The sequence below is a fragment of the Mobula birostris genome, chromosome 4 (assembly GCF_030028105.1).
Source record: "Mobula birostris isolate sMobBir1 chromosome 4, sMobBir1.hap1, whole genome shotgun sequence".
In the NCBI taxonomy this organism is placed as follows: Eukaryota; Metazoa; Chordata; class Chondrichthyes; order Myliobatiformes; family Myliobatidae; genus Mobula; species Mobula birostris.
Genome location: NC_092373.1, coordinates 50,056,583 through 50,078,509, shown reverse-complemented (window position 1 = coordinate 50,078,509; position 21,927 = coordinate 50,056,583). Strand labels below are relative to the sequence as shown.

Genomic DNA, 21,927 nt, shown 5'->3' with positions numbered 1-21,927 from the left:
AGTCTCGGTCCAAAACATCGACTGTTTCATCATTTCCGTAGATGTTCCCTGACCCGCTGAGTTCCTCCAGCTGTTTGTATGTGTTGCTCTGGATTTTCAGTATCTACAGGACCTCTTGTGTTTAGTATTTTACATAGATGAGTAGTACATTACTTGGATTTGCTTTTATTTAAATATTCCAGTGGCTAGTCATTAGTTTTGCACCCTGCTCCTTAATATCATGAAGAGGTTAGGTAAATGTCATCTTCTGGTTATATATGTCAGTTTATTGTACACAATCATTTGGCTTTATTTCATGTTTAGACTCTCAATATTCAGCAGTTCCCTCACTAGGGGCAACCAATAAGCACTTTACTTTCCCTAACACCTAATTATTTAGCATTGCTTAAAAGATTTTTGTATTATGTTAAAAGCAGCAATATTTTTAAATGATATTGTATAATGACTTGTTATTTTCTGCTTTTTAACACCCAGAATTATTTCTGTACTTTCAGGGTTTATCTGGAAACACAATGCTGGGTGTCAGCCATGTGGTGACAACAAGTGTGGGAATGTGTGACATTGATATTAGACCAGTAAGTACTTTACCCACTGTAACAAAAATATTACAATATGCTGTTCTGCTGCATTTCGTCACTGAGGATTATTTCTGAAATTTCGGGGTTCATCTGGAAACATAATGCTGGGTGTCATTATCTACTCTATCTATGCATCTCCATAATTTTACAAACTTCTAGATCTCTCCTTTGTCTTTGACACAATGCTGTCATTAAAATATTATAACTTGTGGATCAATTCAAGTACACTTTGATATTTCCAGCACAACATCTTTAAACTTTCCCCTTTACAGATTTGTTTTCTAGTATATGACATTACTATTATGTACCGTTTCTATAATTTTATAAACTTCTGGATCTCCCCTTTGACTTTAACACTCCAGAGAAAGCAATCAAGTTTAATTTAATATGTTAAATATTTGAATGCCGGAAATCTGAAAATAACAAGATTCTGGGAACAAGGTCCTCTCAAAACAGAAAAGTGAAAATACAAGTATTTACACAGTTTGTTGATGAAACATTTGTGTTTTTGGTATGCTTGACATTGATGCTAATTATTAAACTATTGTGGATCAATTCAAGTACACTTTGATATACCACCAACATATCATCTTTAAACTTCCCCCATCTCACTTTATAGATTTGTCTTACAGAAAATGGCATTTCTACTATGTACCCTACCTTTGCTTCTCAATATTTTTATAAACCTCTGAATCTGTCCTCTGACTTTGACAGAGAAAACGATCTAAATGGACATTCAACCCATGAACACTCCCTGATTACGTTTTTTGCACTGCTTATGTTGTCAAAACAGCTGACATGGACCACCAACACCTCGCTGCTTGTAAAAAAGGCACAACAAAGATTCTAGCAACACACATCAAAGTTGCTGGTGAACGCAGCAGGCCAGGCAGCATCTCTAGGAAGAGGTACAGTCGACGTTTCTTGGTCAATGTCTCCCATCCACTACATAGTGTACTGGGTGGGCACAGGAGTACATTCAGCCAGAGACTCATTCCTCCGAGAAGCAGCACAGAGCGTCATAGGAAGTCATTCCTGCTTGTGGCCATCAAACTTTACAACTCCTCCCTTTGAGGGTCAGACACCCTGAGCCGATAGGCTGGTCCTGGACTTATTTCATAATTTACTGGCATAATTTACATATTACTATTTCACTATTTATCGTTCTATTACTATTTATTTATGGTGCAACTGTAACGAAAACCAATTTCCCCCGGGATCAATGAAATATGACTATGTTTCAGGCTGGGACCCTTCGTCAGGACTAACCGAAGGAAGAGCTAGTAAGAGATTTGAAAGTGGGAGGAGGAGGGGGAGGGGGAAATCCAAAATGATAGGAGAAGACAGGAGGGGGAGGGATGGAGTCAAGAGCTGGACAGTTGATTGGCAAAAGGGATATGAGAGGATCATGGGACAGGAGGCCCAGGGAGAAGGAAAAAGGGGAAGGGGGGGAAAATCCCAGAGGATGGGCAAGGGGTACGGTCAGAGGGACAGAGGGAGAAAAAGGAGAGTGAGAGAAAGAATGTGTGTATATAAATAACGGATGGGATACGAGGGGGAAGTGGGGCATTATTGGCGAGACCCGACGCAGACTGGGAGATCGTTTTGCTGTACACCTATGCTCTGTCCGCCAGAGAAAGCAGGTTCTCCCAGTGGCCACACGTTTTAACTTCCACATCCCATTCCCATTCTGATATGTCTATCCATGGCCTCCTCTACTGTAAAGACGAAACCACACTCAGGTTGGAGGAACAACACCTTATATTCCGTCTGGGTAGCCTCCAACCTGAAGGCATGAACATCGACTTCTCTAACTTCTGCTAATGCCCCACTTCCCCCTCGTACCCCATCCATTATTTATTTATATACAAACATTCTTTTTCTCTCTCTCCTTTTTCTCCCTCTGTCCCTCTCACTATACCACTTGCCCATCCTCTGGGTTTTTTCTCCCCCACCCCCTTTTCCTTCTCCCTGGGCCTCCTGTCCCATGATCCTCTCATATCCCTTTTGCCAATCAACTGTCCAGCTCTTGACTCCATCCCTCCCCCTCCTGTCTTCTCCTATCATTTTGGATCTCCCCCTCCCCCTCCTCCTCCCACTTTCAAATCTCTTACTAGCTCTTCCTTCGGTTAGTCCTGACGAAGGGTCCCAGCCTGAAACATAGTCATATTTCATTGATCCCGGGGGAAATTGGTTTTCGTTACAGTTGCACCATAAATAAATAGTAATAGAACCATAAATAGTGAAATAGTAATATGTAAATTATGCCAGTAAATTATGAAATAAGTCCAGGACCAGCCTATCGGCTCAGGGTGTCTGACCCTCAAAGGGAGGAGTTGTAAAGTTTGATGGCCACAAGCAGGAATGACTTCCTATGACGCTCTGTGCTGCTTCTCGGAGGAATGAGTCTCTGGCTGAATGTACTCCTGTGCCCACCCAGTACACTATGTAGTGGATGGGAGACATTGACCAAGATGGCATGCAACTTCGACAGCATCCTCTTTTCAGACACCACCGTGAAAGAGTCCAGTTCCATCCCCACAACATCCCTGGCCTTACGAATGAGTTTGTTGATTCTGTTGGTGTCTGCTACCCTCAGCCTGCTGCCCCAGCACACAACAGCAAACATGATAGCGCTGGCCACCACAGACTCGTAGAACATCCTCAGCATAGTCTGGCTGATGTTAAAGGACCTCAGTCTCCTCAGGAAGTAGAGATGGCTCTGACCCTTCTTGTAGACAGCCTCAGTGTTCTTAGACCAGTCCAGTTTATTGGCAATTTGTATCCCCAGGTATTTGTAATCCTCCACCATGTCCACACTGACCCCCTGGATGGAAACAGGCGTCACTGGTACCTTAGCTCTCCTCAGGTCTACCACCAGCTCCTTAGTCTTTTCCACATTAAGCTGCAGATAATTCTGCTCACACCATGGGACAAAGTTTCCTACAGTAGCCCTGTACTCAACCTCATCTCCCTTGTTGATGCATCCAACTATGGCAGAGTCATCTGAAAACTTCTGAAGATGACAAGACTCTGTGCAGTAGTTGAAGTTCGAGGTGTAAATGGTGAAGAGAAAGGGAGACAAGACAGTCCCCTGTGGAGCCCCAGTGCTGCTGATCACTCTGTCGGACACACAGTGTTGCAAGCACACGTACTGTGGTCTGCCAGTCAGGTAATCAAGAATCCATGATACTGGGAAGCATCCACCTGTATCGCTGTTAGCTTCTCCCCCAGCAGAGCAGGGTGGATGGTGTTGAACGCACTGGAGAAGTCAAAAACATGACCCTCACAGTGCTCGCTGGCTTGTCCAGGTGGGTGTAGACATGGTTCAGCAGGTAGGCGATGGCATCCTCAACTCCTAGTCGGGGCTGGTAGGCAAACTGGAGGGGATCTAAGTGTGGCCTGACGTTGACTGTACCTCTTCCTAGAGATGCTGCCTGGCCTGCTGCGTTCACCAGCAACTTTGATGTGTGTTGCTTGAATTTCCAGCATCTGCAGAATTCCTCGTGTTCGCGTTTTTAAATGCACAACAAAGATTCTTCTTCCTCAGAAAGCTGAAACAGGCCAAACTCCCACAAAAGCTGTTGCTTAACTTCTACAGAAGCACAGTTGAAACCATCCTGACCAACAACGCCACAGTGTGGTATGCCAGCTGCACAGCCGCTGAGCGACAAGACCTGCATCGCGTGGTGAAGGCGGCCCAGCGAATTGTCAGGATGGGGCTCCCAGGACTGGACACCATCTATTCCAGCAGACTCAGGAGGAAAGTAATCAGCATAACCAGAGAAACCACACACCCCGGCCACTCCCTGTTTGACCCACTGCCGTCCAGCAAAAGGTTCAGGACACTAAAAGCCAGAACAAATAGACTGAGGAACAGCTTCTATCCCAGAGCTGTGGCCCCCATCACACCACTCCCACAGAACAATGACTGAAACTGTGAGCACGTATATGCCCACACAAGGACTCTACTACTTGCACTAACGGCACTTTGTGCATTACTGTGATATTCTGGTGCTGCTGCTACTTATTTTCTGCTACTTATCTATTTAATACTGTCTTGTTTTTATCTACCATTTTATTTAATTGCCTGAGAGGAAGCCAAACAGAGTTTCATTGTACCTATGTATAATGACAATAAAGATCATTCAATTCAATTCAAAATTCAATTCAATTTTATGTATAGCATGACCTCTCCACCGTACTTTACAGTAGGGATGGTGTTATCTAGCTGATCCACTGTATTAGATTTATGCCCCACAAACCGCTTGGTGTTGAGGCCAAAAAGTTTCACTTTAATCTCATCCAACCACAAGACCAACTTCCACATGTTTACAGTATCTTGTAAGTGATGCTTTAAGTTTTTACAGACAAGGATATGCTTTTTCTTTAGCCAGTGCTTCTTTCCTACTACTGCCATAAATGCCCTTTTTGTGCAAGGCCATAGAGATTATGGAGCCATGAACTTCATGTCCAATTGCAGCCACTGACTTCTGCAGCTGACCCAGAATGACTGTTGGTGTCACAGTAGCTTCTCTTACAAGTGCCTTTCTTCTCCTGTGACTAAGTTTAGAGGGGCAGGCCTGAAGTGTGGCTGTGGTTTCACAATGAACTGTACTGAGCACCGAAGTGATGGTCTTGTACCTTTCTGTAGATTTCTGCTTCTCTATTATAATTTCCCTAACTTGTCTTCTATAGTCTTCTGTCTTCATTTTGGTTTGGTCTATTGAAATTTACCATACCACTGGAACTTAAAGGTGGGGTGGTATTTATTGTTATGAATTCATTAAAATCATGTGATCCTCCAATTTTCTACATCAACAAATTGGCTGTCTTAGTAATGTAATACTGTACATTACACCTGAGGAAAATAGTCATAGTAGTTAGAGAGGATGAAAACTTTTTCATCCTCAATGTTGGTTTTTAATGTTCAGTAAATTATTGACAGGATTTGTAATTTTTCTTTTGATTTGATGTGAAACACAATGTTTTGTAGACTTGCTCAGAAAATCTTACTTTAATAGATTTTTAAATTTAGAAAATGACCGTAAAATGTGAAGGTAGTTGTGATTTAATAATCTTTCAAAGCAGTGTATACGAAGAGTTGTGTGGATTTCCAGTCAAAAACTGAGGCTTATGAAGGATAACCATTACATTTACAGTATATTTGGATTTTAGCCTGTTTATATACAATGAGGAACCTGTATTGATCATATTGTGGAAAATGACTGCAATAAATATCTTAATGTCTAACTGCTGTTTTGGGCATTTTGTTTTAAAGGGATTGTATGGGAGTGTGATTGCAGCAGGTGGAAATACATTGATACAAAGTTTTACTGACCGGTTGAATAGAGAGCTTTCCCAGAAAACTCCACCTGTGAGTATCAGTTGCATACATTTTCTGTACATTTTCCCTTTTTTATGTTGCATGTTTGGCATTATTTCAATTTGTAGAAAATGGCCTGGATTTTGGATCAGCGAAGACTAATGTGACAGCTCATGGACTTGCTTTGGTCTTCATACTAGAATTTACTGTGATTAGAAAGATATTTCAGTACAGCACCCTCTGAAAGATCGCTGGAACCAGAGTTTCCACAACTAATCAAAGAATCCTTCCTGGTTTGTATCAAAGGTTGTTTAAAAACTTCAATTGCAAATTATCACCACATCAAGTTTGGGCACATCCCTACTGATCCTGACTCTGTAGTCAGGGAATCAATTATTTTGCTTTATTTTAGGTACAATCATAAACTTGTTACGTTAAACATTGCAGAAAGACTCACTTCAAAATAGTGATTTTTTTTTAAGGAAGCATTAGGTACTCTAATAATGGTTTAAAAATTTTATGTACAACACTATTTACAAACAATAAGATAAAGTTGGAAAATTATTATTTACAATTTGATTATTTGTGATGTTTCTGCAGGTTGATTTAAATTTACAAATAAAAATGCAGATAATTTAAATACAAATTGACTAAAAATGCAATCAATTATATGTTGAAGCTTATGTGGAGAGATTGGTGTAATTGGGAAGGACAGCCACCTTCTTGCAGATGGAATGGAACTATTTACAGTGCCTATAAAAAGTTTTCACCCACCTTTTAAGTTTTAATGTTTTATTGTTTTACAACATGGAATCATAGTGGATTTAATTTGGTTTTTCTGATCAACAGCAATGACTCTTGTGACAGTGAAAACAAATTTGTACAAATTGGTCTAAATTTATTACAGTCATTAAACAAAATATTTGATTGCATAATTACTCACCCATTCAAGTCATCATTTAGTAGATGCACCTTTGGTAGTAATTCCAGCCCTGAATCTGTGTGGATAGGTTTCGACCAGCTTTGAACATCTGGACACTGATATTCCCCCCCCCCCCCCACCCCCATTTTTCTTTACAAAACTGCTCAAGTTCTGTCAGATTGCATGGGATTTGAGTGAACAGCTTTTTTCAAGTCCAGCCACAAATTCTCAATTGGATTTTTGAGGTCCAGACTCTGACCTGGCCATTCCAGGACATTAACTTTGTCATTTTTAAGCCACCCCTGTGTAGCTTTGGATTTATGCTTGGGGTCATTATCTTGCTGCAAAACAAATCTTCTCCCAAGTTGCAGTTCTCTTGCAGACTGCATCAGGATTTCCTTGTATTTTGCTGCATTCATTTTACTCTTTACCTTCACAAGTCTTCCAGGGCCTGCTACAGTGAAGCACCCCCACAGCATGATGCATCACCATGCTTCACAGTAGGGATGGTATGTTTTTGATGATGTGTGGTGTTTGGCTTATGCCAAACATAGCATTTGGTGTGATGGCCAAAAAGCTCCATTTTGGTTTCATCAGACCATAAACCTTTGTCCGGCTGACTTCAGAGTCTCCCATATGCCTTCTGGCAAACTCTAGCCAAGATTTAATATGCGTGTTTTTTTTTCAACAGTAGCTTTCTCTTTGCCATTCTCCCATAAAGCTGTGACTGGTGAAGCACTTGGGCCAACTGTTGTATACAGTCTCTCCCATCTCAGCCACTGAAGCTTGTAATTCCTCCAGTGTTGTCATACATCTCTCGGTAGCCTCCCTCGCTAGTCCCTTTCTTGTACGGTCACTCAGTTTTTGAGGATGGCCTGCGCTACCAGATTTACAGCTGTGCCATATTCTTTCCATTTCTTGATGATTGACTCACCTGTTGTCCAAGGAATATTCAGTGACTTGGAAATGTCCTTATGTCCATCTCCTGACTTGTGCTTTTCAATAACGTTTTAGGGGAGTTGCTTTGAGTGCTTTTGTGTCTTCCTAGTGTAGTTTTTGTCAGGATACTGCTTCATCAGTAGTTGGACTTTCCAGATACAGGTGTGTTTTTACTACAATCAATTGAAACACCTTGATGGCACACAGGTGATCTCCATTTAACTAATTATGTGACTTCTAAAACCAATTGGCTGCAACAGTGATGATTTGGTGTGTTATAACAGAGGGGGTGAATACTTGTGTGATCAATTTTTTTAATATTTGTAATTAATTTAGATCACTTTGTAGAGATCTATTTTCACTTTGACACAAGTCTTTTTCTATTGATGATTGTCAAAAAAAGCCAAATTAAATCCACTCTGATTAAATGTTGCAAAACAATAAAACATGAAACCTTCCAAGGGCAGTGAATACTTTTTATATGTGCTGTGCATGAAGGGAAAAAACAGCAAAGTTTATGCCAATAACTTAAATCTTATTAAGCCTTGGACAATACCATTACCCTACAAAGTTGGACAGAGAACATGGCTTGGTCCCTGTTCTTACTTTCTGCTATTTACATCCACAATATTTACAAAATATACCACAGTTTATTATTTTCATAATTTAAGCTTCCTCTAAATTAAGCTAATTGTTGTTTTCAGAGCATGCGATTGAAGTTAATGGCCAATAACACCACAGTGGAACGCAGGTTTAGCTCATGGATCGGTGGCTCAATTCTAGCTTCTTTGGTGAGTCTTGATTAGTTCATTTCAACATGATTATATTAAACTTGTTTCTTTAATTGTATATACAGTTGTAAGAAAACATTTGTGAATCCTTTGCAATGTGGTCTGATCTTCGTTTAAATCACAATAATAGACTAACACAATCTGTCTAAACTAATAACACACAAACAATTGTACTTTTCATGTCTTCATTGAACTTTGCTGAATCACTCACAGTCCAGACTGGGAAAAGTTTGTGAACCCTTCTATTTAATAACTGGTAGAACCTCCTTTAGCAGCAACCACCACCACCAAATGTTTCATACAGCTGCTGATCAGACTTACACAAAGGCAAGGAGAAATTTTAATGCATTCCTCCATACAAAACTGTTTGTTTATCAATATTTCTAGGATACCTTGCATGAACAGCCCTCCTCAGGTCATGCCACAGCATCTCAATTAGGTTAAGGTCTGGACTCAGACTTGGCCATTCCAAAACACAAATGTTCCTTTTTAAACCATTCTCTTGTTGGTTTACTCTTGCGTTTTTGGACCATTGTCTTGTTGCATCATCAAACTGAAGGTTAGGACTGCTACCCTGACATTCTCCTCTTAGATGTCTTTGAATTCATTGTTCCCTCAAAGATTGCAGGCTGTTCAGGTCCTGAGGCAGCAAAGCAGCCTAAAATCATGATGCTCCTTCCACCATTTTTCACAGTTGGGATGAAGTTTTGATGTTGGTGTGCAGTGCCCTTTTTCCTCCAAACATAGCAGTGTGCATTTCTGCCAAAAAGTTCAACTTTTGTCTCATCTGTGCATAGAACATTGTCCCAAATGCGTTGTAGAACATCCAGGTGGTCTTTTGCAACTTGAGGTGTGCAGCAATGTTATTTTGGAGAGCAGTGGTTTCCTCTGTGGTGTCCTTCCATGAACACCATTATTATTGTTCTTGTAGTGAACACATGAACTGAGACTTCAGCTAGCTCTACAGATTTTGGCGGGTCCTTTGCTGTTGCTGTTGGGTTCTTTTTCACCTCCTTCAACATTGCACATTGTGCTCTTAATGTGATCTTTGCAGGTGCAGCATGCCCACTCCTAGGGAGAGTAGCAACAGTACTGAGTTTCCTCCATTTGCAGATAATTTCTCTTACTGTGGACTGATGAACACTCAGGTCTTTAGAAATGTTTTTGTAGCCTTTAACAGCTTTATGCATCTCTACAGTTCTAAGGTCCTCGAAGTTGTTTTGATCAAGGCATGGAGCACATAAACAGATCTTTCTTGAGAAGACCAGGCTCTGTCAGTAACCTGACTTTGTGTGTATTTATTTTTAATAAGATAGGGCACCTTTACAACCCACACTTCCAATCTCATCTCATTGATTGGAATACCTGACTCCAAATAGCTTCTGGAGAAGGCAGTACCCCAGAGGTTCACTTTTTTTTGAACCTGGACTGATTGTTTAAATGGTGTACTCAGTATTGATTAATACAATTGTTTGTGTGCTACAGTTTAACCAGATTGTGTTTGTCTATAACTGCAACTTAGATGAAGATCAAATCACATTGAGTAATTAATGTAGAAAAACAGTTAATTACAAAGGGTTTCAAACTTTTACAACTATATGTTTGTTCCTATAAATTTTACAGCTCTTGCTTCTCCTTCCCTCTCCTTCTGAATGTGGTGTATACTTCCTGTTATCTTATAGTGTGCTTATAAAACTGATCTTCTGTTACTAAAGGCCATCAGTTCAGAGTTTCATTTTTCTCCAGGCTTTTTAGTTAGTTTAGTGTGCAAAATAATTGTGTATAGATGCTACAATCCATTAGTTTCATTTTATGTTTAGTTTGGATTTTTGTTTTTAAAGGGTACTTTCCAGCAGATGTGGATCTCTAAGCAAGAATATGAAGAAGGAGGGAAGCAATGTGTTGAAAGAAAGTGTCCTTAAATATTTTTTTAGCAGTTAAGTTCATAATTACCTATGCCTTGTTTGTTCTCTCAAGTAGGATTCTCAGGAACCTCCTGTATATTTTTTTCATGATCATTGTATAGTGGCTAGATATTAGTGTATATTTTAAGAATTTTTTTAAACTGTTGAAATAATAGGTCAACCAAGTCCCCAAAACAAAAATGCAAAATTTTAAACTTTAAATTTAGTACTGTTTTTGATACAAATCATGCTTTCTTCAAGTAATAACAATATTTCAATATTTTTGTAATCCAATTAGATCTTGTGCCTTTTATCAAATCTGTTTACATTATCACCTGCAGGCTAAACCAGCAAGAAGTGGAATGAACTAACCATAGTCTTTATCTGTAATTGTTTTATGAACAAACTTTAATGTATAATTTATATGCAATATTAGAACAGGTAATAAACTGTCCTTACACTTATTTTCATATTTACATTGTAAACTTAATTATGTTGCAGAAGCTTGAGAGATTTTCTCCTGTAGTACTGGTTGTTTCTTCTTTGCACGGTTCTTTTTCCGTAGGTACTTCTCAATCTGACGCCTAGCACAAATAAAACAAGATTAGTTTGTGATTTTCCTCAGTTTTTCTTTTGTTGGAGTATGGTGTACTAGTTACTGGCCACGTAGAAACATTAGTGAATTACTTAAGCATGGGCCATCATCTCCTGACTTTGAGCAATTTGCTGCCAATATCACTAGATGCTACACAAGCAAATATATATATATATATATATATATATATATATATGTGTGTGTGTGTGTGTGTTTTAAAAATCACAGCAAGTATCAGTTACTGTTGAGAGGATTAAGATTTTGAAGAGTTCAATTTTTACCAATCCAGGGTAAGTGCAGGGAAGACTAGGTGAATTTTACTTGCAGAAAACTAACACTTGAGAGCTTTACTCATTTTACTATGAGGATTATTTTCTAACTAAGTTTAGAGAAAAATCAATTTATAGCTACAGCAGGAGTAAAATCTACAAACAAATTTGCTCTCGTTTCCACACATTAGCATCCATTTAGTGTACAGAATTCTTAAATTTACAATGCGAAAGCCGAGTGTCTATGCTAGTCTTAAAAAAGCTGAACAGAAAATAATGATCAAAAATACAAACAACACACATCAAAGTTGCTGGTGAACGCAGCAGGCCAGGCAGCATCTCTAGGAAGAGGTGCAGTTAAGGTTAAGGTTAGTCCTGACGAAGGGTCTCGGCCTGAAACGTCGACTGCACCTCTTCCTAGAGATGCTGCCTGGCCTGCTGCGTTCACCAGCAACTTTGATGTGTGTTGCTTGAATTTCCAGCATCTGCAGAATTCCTGTTGTTTGCATCAAAAATACAAAAACTTTTTGCAACGAAAAGCTAATGGTAGTCAAATTGATTTACCTAACAAAAATGTCCACATATGCTGCAGTGTAGAATCGTTTCCTTCTGTATATTTTGTTTAGGTACCAAGGAATAGGCCATTCCTTAAATTTATACCTAGAATAAAATATAAAATTAGTAAAAAGTTACAGCAATGGAAAATCATTACAATACCATGTTTTTTTATACTTACATACTAATGCACTTGTACCAGAATTTGAAAGATTTTATGTGTAAAGCACTTAGAAATAAATATTACTTTAGCTTTTACTGAATGCTAATGATTTTCCTGTTGTGGCAGTATTTCATTAATCTTGGGTAATAGACTATTGAGACAAGAGAAACAAAATGTGAAATTCAAATTGGGGCCAAATAATGCAGAATTGTTAACATATCTGACCAATAGGTTTGTCCAAAGATGTTTTTTCTCCAAGCACCAGGAGAGCTTCTCTGTTGCCCAGTCTGCAACAACCTCAGTGCCTTTTCACGTTCGTGAACAATGGTGTCAATTCTAGTCATAGATCTTTCTACCTAAAATATTAAAAGATATTGCATGGAAATCAGAAAATACCTCCAATGCAAACTATGGTTAAAACATCAATAGTAGCTCATCTTGAGAAATCATGATAAATAAAAATAGAGCTAAAGTAAATTCCATCACATCGTTAAAGAAAATTACATAAAGAATTGGAATTCTTGCCTTACTTTTTTTAAGCGCTCTGGACTTGGCATTTGTAATCTTTGTCGTTTTGCTTCTTGTTCTATTGTCAAAAGCATGTTCTTTTCTTTGAGAAGGACATACCTGTATCAAGAATATAATTAGTTGGTGGTAGTCTGACCTACAAAAAAGTGAAAGCTCAGATTCAAGGAAATTGAAATCTATTCATTTCAGCACAGCACAATATAATGAAAATTACAGAATGAGATTTTTCAAAAAGAAATAACCATAAAAAATGTACCAGAGCTTATGTAAATCCTCATTGCTTTTTAATCTTAGCTGTTTTGCTGTCCAGGGTGCACCTAAAAAGCAATTTTTAAAACATTCAAATATTACAGTTCCGAAAACTGTTTAGAAACAAGACCAGGTCTATCGCCCAGATAATTGGTTTTGAAAATAATTAAATACACTTAATAGTAATTGAGCTTCCCTATCTTGCATTGCAAATCCTGGCTATTATGGGTGATGAGGTTGGCAGTGGTTTACTGTTAGAGCACACTAGTATTCAGTTCAACACTCACAACAGGCTGGAGGAACTCAGCAGGTCGGGCAGCATCCGTGGATCGGTTGACGTTTCGGGCCGGAACCCTTCGTCAGGACTGTAGGGGGAAGGGGCAGAGGCCCTATAAAGAAGGTGGGGGGAGGGTGGGAAGGAGAAGGCTGGTTGGTTCCAGGTGAAAAACCAGTAAGGGGAAAGATAAAGGGTGGGGGACAGGAAGCAGGGAGGTGATAGGAAAGGGGAAAAAAGAATACGGGAAAACACAATGGGTAGTAGAAGGAGGCGGAACCAAGAGGGAGGTGGTAGGCAGCTGGGGGAGGGGTCAGAGTAACATAGGGATAGGGGAAGGGAGGGGGAGGGAATTACCGGAAGTTGGAGAATTCTATGTTCATACCAAGGGGCTGGAGACTACTAGATGGTATATGAGGTGTTGCTCCTCCAACCTGAGTTTAGCCTTATCATGGCAGCAGAGGAGGCCATGTACGGACATATCTGAATGGGAGTGGGAAGCAGAGTTGAAGTGGGTGGCTACTGGGAGATCCTGTCTGTTTTGGCGGACGGAGCGGAGGTGCTCGACAAAGCGGTCCCCCAATCTGCGTCGGGTTTCACCGATGTAGAGGAGGCCGCACCGGGAGCACCAGATGCAATAGATGACCCCAACAGACTCACAAGTGAAGTGTTGCCTCACTTGGAAGTGCTGTTTGGGGCCCTGAACGGTGGCAAGAGAGGAGGTGTAGGGACAGGTGTAGCACTTGCGCTTACAGGGATAAGTGCCAGGTGGGAGATCCGTGGGGAGGGACGTGTGGACCAGGGAGTCGTGGAGGGATGGATCCCTGCAGAAGGTGGAGAAGAGTGGAGAGGGAAAGATGTGCTTAGTGGTGGGGTCATGTTGAAGGTGGCAGAAGTTGCGGAGGATAATGTGTTGGATCCGGAGGCTAGTGGGGTGGTAGGTGAGAACAAGGGGAACTCTGTCCCTGTTGTGGTGGCGGGAGGATGGGGTGAGAGCCGAAGTGCGGGAAATGGAGGAGATGCGGGTGAGGACATCATTGATGGCAGCAGAAGGGAAACCAGGATCTTTGAAGAAAGAGGACATTTGAGATGTCCTGGAACGGAAAACCTCATCCTCGGAGCAGATGTGGCAGAGATGGAGGAACTGGGAATAGGGAATGGCATTTTTGCATGTGGCGGGGTGGGAAGAGGTATAGTTGAGGTAGTTATGAGAGTCAGTGGGCTTGTAGAAGATGTCAGTGGACAGTCTATCTCCAGAGATGGAGACCGAGAGATCGAGAAAGGGGAGAGAAGTGTCCGAGATAGACCAAGTGAATTTGAGGGCTGGGTGGAAGTTAGAAGTAAAGTCGAAGAAATTGACGAGCTCAGCATGGGTGCAGGAAGCAGCACCAATGTAGTCGTCAATGTACCGAAGGAAAAGTTGGGGAGCACAGACTGTTCCACATAACCTACGAAGAGGTAGGCATAGCTAGGGCCCATGCGAGTTCCCATAGCTACACCCTTGGTCTGAAGAAAGTGGGAAGAGCCAAAAGAGAAGTTATTGAGTGTGAGAACCAGTTCCGCCAACCGGAGGAGGGTAGTGGTGGTGGGGAACTGGTGAGGTCTATTATCCAGAAAGTAGCGGAGGGCTTTGAGGCCTTCTTCATGGGGAATGGAGGTGTATAGGGATTGGACATCCATAGTGAAAATGAAGCGGTTGGGACCGGGGAACTGGAAGTTATTGAAGAGGTGGAAGGCATGGGATGTATCCCGGATGTAGGTGGGGAGAGACTGGGTGACAAAATGGAGTCCAGGTAGGCAGATACAAGTTCAGTGGGACAAGAGCAGGCAGAAACTATGGGTCTGCCGGGACAGTCAGGCTTGTGGATCTTGGGGAGGAGGTAAAACCGAGCAGTACAGGGTGTGGGAATTATGAGTTAGAGCCTATTGGAAAAGTAGGCCATAAACTTTTCAATACACCTTGAAACTCCTGTGATTGATCGTATCAATTAAGTAGATACTATCAGACTGTACACGACAGTTTTTCACTCCTGACAAATTGCAGCGATTGTAGGAAAACCTACAATTTCCACAATCCATCATCATAACTAGAAGCATGCAGTATTACACAGCTTTAGGAAAAGGTAAACTGCACTGCATCCTCAATATCTTACAGCATTTTCTTTTACATTATGATCACTAGCCTCTTCAGCCAAGACACAATGCACAAGTTGTTCAGCCTTATATGAAAGGAGTGAGAAGGGGAAGGTGTGGATAGAGTGGGTCAAACAAAATTGAAATCACTGCATCCCTCACCTCCATGCACCTTTTTCTACTACTGTAAAGTGCCTACCGTGGAAACAAAATCTTTAAACAGTGACTCATTTCCAAGATATCAGCATGGAAAAGACATTGCATTTGAGCTCTGTCAGCATAGTGCTACTTCTAGCATTTTTTTTCCTAATTTCACAATATTTTTGAGTACAACTCAGTGGACATTGGTGCTAAACATAGCACACTTAGAGGAGCAGGAATGAAGTTCTACAAACAAATTTCACGTCACACGCCGGTGATGATAAACCTGATTCTGAAGTGCACTGTGCTGTTATTTTCAAATTAAAAATTTACAAGAAAACTACACACTTGAATTAAACGTCACACCTCCGCAGGTGTGTTCAAATGCATCACTTAAGTATTTTATAAGACACTCACCGGACTTTACAGTTGGTTCTCCCCAGTTGCCTGGATCATCAAAGAATTCTTCTAGTCCTTTACAGGAATTAGTAGTATGCAAAACTCTACTCTGTTGAGTCAACCTAGTCTGATCTTCTGAACCCAGCCCAATTTTCTGAAGCTCTGTTAAGTTTGACCTTTAATAATAGAGAACATTTAAATAAGTTAAAGTGACTTACATTTTGCAAAAAAAGTTTAATGAATACTATAGTAGTATTGCTAGTGTTCTCATTTGTTCTTTCATTTAAATACATAATTTAAATTACTCAATTAAACAGTAGTTTGTCTTTTTTTCATACCTCTTTAACTATTTCCATGAAACTCTGTTAGGCTAATTGGGGCAGCCTCTTAATTGGGCCAAAATGTCCCGTCCTGATGTGTCCCAATTAACTGGAATCCACTGTATTTTAATTTGAACAATGCCTTGAATGACATCTTCATTATCCCTTTTGTTCTGCAAGTCAGCAGTGGTAACCCTAACTGAGTATTTGAATTTTCCCAACTCTTTTGCCCAGTAATCACGACTGTAGTCCTTGTGGCATCTGTTAGGTCAGTGACGACATGTCATGCATGATGATCTGAATATACTATGACAAAAAGGAATTTATTCTCTTACAATTTGGAATAGAATGAAGCTAATCCACCAACCATAAGGAACTGGCTAATTATTACTAAGAATCAGTTAGAAATTATAAGTGGATTCTGGTTAATTGAGACACATCGCGACCAGTGCATTTTGGCACAATTAAGTGGCTGCCCAATTAGCTGAAGTTTCATGGAAATAAAAAAAAAACAAACTACCATTTAACTGAGTAACATTATGTATTTAAATGAAATACAGAACAAATTAGAACACTACCAATGCCACTGCAGGCTTTCCATCACATCCAAAGGTGACAGGAAACCTGAGCAGGAGTTTTTAAAGTGGAAAAGCCATTGCACTGGAGAAGTTCCACTCTCTTGATTTTGGAAGTCCAGGTCAAGTGGTATGAGTAAACGTTACATCTGGGGTCTTCTTCCCCAGTTGCAGTAGATGACCATAAGTTCTTTGGTGCCTCATTACTTCGCTTTCCACATAGCTTGGCAGAACTACCTTCCTAGCTGTTGGATCTAACTGTAAACCTTACCTGTCCATTCCACCAGAGCTGACTTCGTATGCTAAAACATGCATGCCCCTCTCTTGCCAGCTATGGTATGAGATCCGCTGGCTACCCTCACCGGGTTTAGCCCACCTTCTGAAGCAGCATACCGGGGTGTAGCTGCTGTCACATGCAAACAGCTACTTGAAACCACAGGTGAGAGCTGAGTATCCGGTGGGGAACAAAGGTGACATTAAGATGAATGCCGATCTCTTAAAATTCTTCATTATTGAAGTAGTGAAATCGTGTCATTTTCACTCCCAGCCATTTCTGGCACTTTCAAGTCTGAACACTTGAAATTGCAGAGAGCAAAACAGTTCTAAATTGTCGTACTGCTTATTTCTCAGTAATGAACAGTGACAAAAATCACTACTGCTTTATGAACACAAACACCTACAACTGAAGCTATTTAAAAACAGTTCACTCTAAGCACAGTGTAGTATTTAATGTCCACACAAGTGCAAGTGACTGATATCAATTAGAAACTGTTCGGCAACAGTCTCCTGTCCGAATTAAGCAGCATAGTGTCCCAAATAAATGAAGGGAATGCTGGTTATTTCCTCAATTAGTTTTTGTTCTTTAAGAGTTGTCCTAAATAAGCGGCTGCCCCAAATAACTGAAGGTCCAATTAACCAGAATCCACTGTATTAAATATTTGGAATTACCAATTAACCATTTCTTTTCAATACAATTCTCCTGAAATTGGTGCTAATGAATTTTAAGTACAGATTAAGTACAGCACAACTCATGTTCATACCTTTTGCACTAATTTCTTGGATATATTTATGATCTCCCTGTAAAATTGGCCACACACTCAGTGACTTTTATCTCCTGTGAAAGTTTCCACTATGTACACTTATTTTGAGGTTTTTAAGAGGCTTTAACAAAAAAAAAGGTTCTTCAGGGCACAAGGTCACAAAACAGATTTTAAAATCATAAATTATGTATTTTCGTTAACTGAGGAAATAGTTGTACCTAACTGAAATTCATTTGAAAAATTACTTAGAATAGTTACATAGTGGTGGACTGAACATCACTAATAATCCCTATGTTTTGCTTCAATCAAACTCCGGGTCATCACTTTTAAATATGTAAAGGAAGTATTTTTAAAGTAATTAAAAGTACAATAGAAAAAGCTGTATGAGCGCATGAGCTTAATATAGATTGTGTCTGATGAACTCATTGTGTAACTTTTGGGGTTGCACGGAGTGTAGGGAAGGACAGGCAAAAGGAAGAGCTCTTCAAAATGGGTGCAGTTTGGGCCAAAACAGCAAAACAAGTTAAATACATAAATACAGGAGGCAGCAGTTTAGAAGTCAATCACCCCAGCCTCTGGATATGACCGCAGGTGTTTCACAAGACCCAAGTCTAATTGTCTTCAGTTACTTAAATGCCCTTCCTTCTATAAGATTAGAAATCAGAATAGAGACAAAAGTTTCCACTTGCTGGAATCTAGAGCACAAACAAGATGCTGGAGGAACTCAGCAGGCTGTGTGGGTGGAAGTGAGAATGCTTGCTGATGATTACATAATGTTCTGCAGCATTTTCAACATCATACCAAATGAACCAGCCCATGGAACCTACTCCCACTGACATGTAGCCTCCTCCCTGTTAATACATGGCCTTAAGTAAACTTGCGGAACAGCGTCTCATCCTGTCTGAGCACATTGCAGTTATCTGAACTCATTATTCTTGTAAATCTCTGGACCCTCTCCGATGTCAGCATATACTTTCTGAAATAAGGGACCTAGAGCTGCTCACAATACTCCAAATGTGGTCTGACTAATTCCTTATAAAGTATCAGCATTACATCATTGCTTTTATACTCTAGTCCTCTTGAAATGAATACTAGCATTGCAATTGCTTTCCTTACTGCTGACTCAACCTGCAAGTTAACCTTTAGGGAGTCCTGCACTGGGATTCCCAAATCTATTCCCTGTTTAGAAAACAGTCTACACCTTTATTCCTAATATCAAAGTGCTTGACCATATAATTCCCTGCTTTGTATTCCACCTGCTAGTTTTTTGTTATCAATTGCATCATCCGGTTCATTAACAAAGTAACAGACCCAACACTGACCCCATGGAACACCACTAGTCACTACCAGCAATGAAAAGGCCCCATTTATTCCCAATCTTTGCCTCTGCCGATTTTCTGGTCACTTCAGTACCTTTACTGCAATATCATGGGTTCTTATCTTGTTTAGCAGCCTCATGTGTGGCATCTTGTCAAATCCAGATAAACAGCATCAACTGACTCGCTTTTATCTATCCTATCTGTTATTTCCTCAAATAATTCTAACAGATTTGTCAGGCAAGATTTCCCTTTTAGAAAACCATGATGACTTGACCTATTTTATCATGTCCCTCCAAGCATCCCAAAACCTTGTCCTTAATAATAGACTCCAACATCTTTCCAACCACTGAAGTCAGGCGAACTGGCCTATAATTTCTTTTCTTTGGCCTCCTTCCCTTCTTAAAAAGTGGAGTGACATTTGCAATTTTCCAGTCCTCCAGAAATTATTTCAGGATGTATTATTTCTTGAAAGATCATTACTAATGCCTCCACAAATTCTTCAGCTACATCTTTCAGAACCCTGGGGTGTAGTTTACCTGGTCCAGGTGACTTATCTACCTTCAGATTTTTTAGCTTCCCAAGCACCTTCTCTTTAATAATAGCAACAACACTCACTTCTACCCCCTCACACTCCTGCATTTCTGACATTCAGCCAGTGTCTTCTATCTGGTCCAATGATTCTTGAATTATACATTATGATAGATCACTGCCTCCTAAGGGTTCTTTTACCATGAGTTCCCTAATCAAGTCTAGTTCATTACACAACAACAAAAGCAGAATTGCCTTTTCCCTAGTGGGCTTGACCACAAGCTGCTATATAAAGCATTCGTGTAGGCATTCTGCAAATTCCTTCTCTTTGGATCCAGCACCAACCTGATTTTCCTAATCTACCTGTATATTGAAACCCCCCATGACCATCGTACACCCTTTTTACATGCCTTTTCTATCTCCCATTGTAATTTGTATCCCACATCCTAGCTTCTGTTCAGAGGCAGTATATAACTCCCTTATAAGTCTTTTTACCCTTGCATTTTCTTAATTCTATCCATAAAAATCTACATCTGCTAATCCTATGTCACTTCTAAGTATTTGATTTTATTTTTTTTTACCAAAGCAACTCCACTCCCTCTGCCCACCTGCCTGTCCTCTTGATACTATGCATATTCTTGGATGCTAAGCTCCCAGCTGTGATCTTCTCTCAATTCAGTAATGCCTATAACGTCAAACCTGCCAATATCTAATTGTACAACAAGATCATCTACCTTACCACATATACTCCACAAATTCAAATATAACCCCTTCACCAGCCTTTTCAATTTGTCGCCATGTTGCCTTAAATTAAATTCTAATCCTTTTCTAAACTTTTAGTCTTATTCCTAATCTGGAGGCAAACAGTTTGTTTTGTCTGTAGTTTGTGTTGCAGATCATCAGTTTGTGATATTTTCCCTCTCCATTAGCACATCTTGTGTTGCTAATTGTAACACATTACATTTTGTCACCAATTTTCCTTCAATAAATCAACCTCAGAGTCTCCCTGGCTCCCAACCTATCATATCTGTCCAGGGATTGAAAAGCAAAAAAACTGCAGATGTTGGAAATCTGAAGCAAAAAGACAATGCACAAAGCAGCAGGCCAGGCAATGTCCTCCAACAGAAACAGAGCTAACAACTCACATTTTTGACTTAAAACCTGCAAGACATGCCAGGCAATCTCAAGATGCCCTGAAGCCTCTGAAATCACCTATCTGGCTTACCCCATTGAGTCTTACCAATCTTTAATCAATACACCTTAGGAAGCATAACGGCAACTGCTCTGCATGTGACCACAAAAAACTGCAAAGTTGTGGACACAGTGCAACACATCAAGGACATCTAGACTTCCCTTTATGTACTGACTATACTTCACACTGCCTCAGTAAAGCACCCAGCATAATCAAAAACATTCCCATTCTCCCCTCTCCCATCAGACAGAATTTACAAAACCCTGAATACATATACCAGCAGGCTCAAGAACAGCTTCTACCCTGCTGTAATAAAACTATTGGATGGTTCCCTTGTAGCATAAGATGGACTTATGACCCCACAATCTACCTTGTTATGATCTTGTACTTTATTGTTTACCTGCACTGCATTTTCTCGTAGCTGTTACATTTTACATGATTTGTTACTGTATTATCTTGTTCTACCTCAATGCACCGTGTAACGTTTTTGATCTGTACGAACAGTATGCAAGACAAGCTACTCACGACATCTGGCTACATATGACAATAATAAAGCAATACCCTACACCCTTTTCCCTTTCTTTCTGTCTCTCTCTCTCTCTCTCTCTCACACACACACACACACTCACTCAACTTTCAAGCAGACAAACTTGAAAAGTACACTTAATTCCCCATACACGTCACGGAGTGGCTGGAATCTAGCTCTAATCCCTGCAACATCCCACCGGTCAAATCTCCCAGCCAAAACATAACAATGTTATTCCCATTCTCTTCTTTCCAGCCCATTATGCAAGCAAATATCGTTCAGCACTACGATATCCAATCGTTACTTCATTCAGCCGAACTAAAACAGCCATCGCTGTCAACCTGTGAAAAGTTTGTGTATAGCCTACACCTCTCCAGTTACTTCACTATAGGACTTGGGAGATGTTCCTCTACAACAGAACTTGTGTTGACCTCAAGTCCTGCCGCGGCGGGGAGACGAGTTACTCACGGTGTGGAGCGGGCGACAACCGCCGTGCGGTTACCGAAGCTCGACCTGACCATCCCCACCACCCGGTTACACCAGTTCGCCACACGCGCCGCCATGTTGCATCATCCCACAAAGCACCGCGACGCCGCTACCCGGGCAACCAGCCGCTGATTGGCTCACCTTAACCCCGGTCTGTTTTGAGGATCGCAAATAC

General features: G+C 40.5%; 2 protein-coding genes across 2 annotated transcripts in view; one reads left to right on the top strand and one right to left on the bottom strand.

Moving 5' to 3' along the window:
- actl6a (actin-like 6A) overlaps positions 1 to 11,630 on the top strand; it is a 30,443-nt gene extending 18,813 nt beyond the window's left edge. Inside the window, exons 11-14 of the mRNA XM_072255319.1 lie at positions 495 to 575; positions 5,860 to 5,955; positions 8,470 to 8,556; positions 10,398 to 11,630. Of these exons, the coding sequence (XP_072111420.1) occupies positions 495 to 575; positions 5,860 to 5,955; positions 8,470 to 8,556; positions 10,398 to 10,478 (345 nt within the window). The 3' untranslated portion in view covers positions 10,479 to 11,630. The remainder of the gene's footprint in view (positions 1 to 494; positions 576 to 5,859; positions 5,956 to 8,469; positions 8,557 to 10,397) is intronic.
- mrpl47 (mitochondrial ribosomal protein L47) lies at positions 10,848 to 21,848 on the bottom strand. Its single transcript, XM_072255320.1, has 7 exons — positions 21,735 to 21,848; positions 15,785 to 15,942; positions 12,827 to 12,887; positions 12,573 to 12,669; positions 12,268 to 12,398; positions 11,889 to 11,984; positions 10,848 to 11,044 (listed from the first exon to the last, which is right to left on the bottom strand). Exons 1-7 carry the CDS (start codon positions 21,827 to 21,829, stop codon positions 10,951 to 10,953), a joined length of 732 nt encoding a protein of 243 aa, XP_072111421.1. The 5' UTR covers positions 21,830 to 21,848; the 3' UTR covers positions 10,848 to 10,950.
- Between the last annotated feature and the right edge of the window lie 79 nt (positions 21,849 to 21,927).